The 2,263-nt window shown below is 44.0% G+C and overlaps 1 protein-coding gene across 1 annotated transcript in view; it reads right to left on the bottom strand.

Moving 5' to 3' along the window:
- Window positions 1–947: 947 nt before the first annotated feature.
- LOC122546659 (adhesion G protein-coupled receptor E4-like) overlaps window positions 948–2,263 on the bottom strand; it is a gene marked incomplete at both ends in the record, with an annotated part of 9,840 nt that continues 8,524 nt past the window's right edge. Inside the window, one exon of the mRNA XM_043685325.1 lies at window positions 948–1,014. Coding sequence (XP_043541260.1) covers window positions 948–1,014 — 67 coding nt within the window. The remainder of the gene's footprint in view (window positions 1,015–2,263) is intronic.

The raw sequence follows: 2,263 nt of genomic DNA, 5'->3' as shown, positions 1-2,263 counted from the left end.
TCATCTGAGGCAGGAATCAAACACTTTCTAAAGATAACTTGGACAAGAAGCATGAAAATAAATTGTCAAAGAATTGGAGCAGGTACAGAGGAGACTGGCAAGGATGTTGCTGAAATGGAGAATTTTATTTAAGAGGAATTTCTCAATCGGCTTTTTGATTTGGAACAGAGGAAGCTGAGGGGAGATCTAACTGAGTGTATTAAAATTATGACCATCCAGTATAACAGAAAGGAGGCTGCCTATCCCCTGGATTGAGAGGTTCATAACCAGGGCAGAGTGGATTTAGGATAAGAGGCAGTGGGGTTCTGAGGAGAGATACCTCATCCAGTGGTCGGTTGGAATCTGGAATTCTCTGCCTGAAAGAACAGGGGGAGGAACAGGGACCCCTGCTACATTTCAAACAACGTACTTGAATTTTGTACTTGAACTGTCATAACCTGCAAGATGGTAGACCAAGCACAGCTAAGTGGTGTTTGATCACTTTTGTTGAGGTCTGGAAACATCTTTATTGAAGATGAAGAGAAACAAGTGGAGGTTGTTAATTAGTTGAGCACCCATTGGTTGCAGCATGCGAGAGGTAAGACTGAGCAAGTCAATCAACTCTCGCCATAAAGGAAAGGTCTGCCAGTCTTAGTTGTAATGTTACCTACTGCCTTACATTCTGTTCACAAATGGGATTCTGCTGGAGGGCTATCTGTTGGTCTAGCCTGGCAACATGGGCCAAATGGATACCTTCCATCAATGTGTCTGCTTTCCAAGCTGATGGTAGATGATTGTTCAGCAGACCTTCCAAAAGGCTTTTAAAAAAACCCAGTTTCCATGATTTTTGCTTTGAACAAACCTGCCTATGCCTGACATAATAATACAGACAATAAGATGAGGGAAGCATTCATTAAGGATTTAACGCTCAGTTTTGTCTCCACAACTTCCATCAGCTGAGCCCTTACCAAAAGGATGAAGCAGAGAGGTCCCAGGAAACTCCATATAAAGCCTCTTTCCAGATTTAACCAACAGCTGGAATTAAAGGAACAGTTTCAATCCAGTATTATAATTTAAATTAGAATCCCAACACTGTAGAAGCAGGCCATTTGGCCCATCAAATGCACACCGACCCCCTGAAAACCATTTCACCCAGACCCACCCTTTCACCCTAACCCCCTGCATTTTCCATGGCCAATTCATCTCACCTGCACACCTTTGGAAAGTGGGAAGAAACCAGAGCACCCAGAGGAAATGCACACAGACATAGTGAGACCATACCAACTCCACACAGACAGACACCCAAGGGTGGAATTGAACCCAGGTCCCTAGCACTGTGAGACACCACTGAACCACTGTGCCACCCACAATCAGTCACACAGTTTTTAAAAAAACTTCTTGGATCTATCAGTCTTTCCCACTGGAAATTCCTGCATCCAAGTTTATAATATACATATATATTCTACACACAAATGATTTATACTTGAATGTGGGAGGGTTGATCAGTAAGTTTGGAAATGATGTAAAAATTGATGGGGTGAGGAGGATAGCCTCAGATTACAGAAGGATATAGACGGGCTGATCGGATGGATTGATCAATAGCAAATGGAATTCAAGCTGGATCAATGTGAGATGATGCACTTGGGCAGGTCAAACAGGGCAATGGGATACATGATGAATGTGAGCACTCTGGGAAGCACAGAGGGTTAGAGGGACCTTGGTGACCATGTCCCTTAATGTATCGGGACAGGTGGGTAAAGTAGTTAAGAAGGTGTTTGGGATACATGCCTTTATTATCTAAGCCATAGAGTTTAAGAGCAGGAAGGTGATGCTGGAACTGTATCAAGTTTGGTTAGGCCACAGCAAGAGTATTGTGTGCAGTTCTGGAATCCACATTATAGGAGGGACTGGAGAGGGTGCAGAGGGAGATTTACTGGTATGTTGCCTGGGCTGGAGAGTTTCAGTGAGTTTGGACAGACTGGGCTTGTTTTCCTAAGAGCAGAGGAGACTGAGAGAGGATGTGATTGAGATGTGCAAATTTATGTGGGACATATATAGGGTAGAGAGGAAGGAACCTTTCCCCTTGATGGAGGGATCAGTGACCAAGGGGCATAGATGTATGGTACTGGACAGGAGGTTTAGAGAGAGATGTGAGGTTATTTTTCACCCAGAGAGGAATGGGAACCTGGAACTCACTGCCTGTCAGGAAGGGAGATGCAGAAATCCCCACCACATCAAAGAAGTAATTAATTGTGAAGCCAAGGCAAGCAAGGTTCTGAGCCAA

Source organism: Chiloscyllium plagiosum, unplaced genomic scaffold (assembly GCF_004010195.1).
Source record: "Chiloscyllium plagiosum isolate BGI_BamShark_2017 unplaced genomic scaffold, ASM401019v2 scaf_41222, whole genome shotgun sequence".
NCBI classification, from domain to species: Eukaryota; Metazoa; Chordata; class Chondrichthyes; order Orectolobiformes; family Hemiscylliidae; genus Chiloscyllium; species Chiloscyllium plagiosum.
Note: the sequence above shows the minus strand (reverse complement) of the source record. Positions and strands in the feature narration are given on the sequence as shown.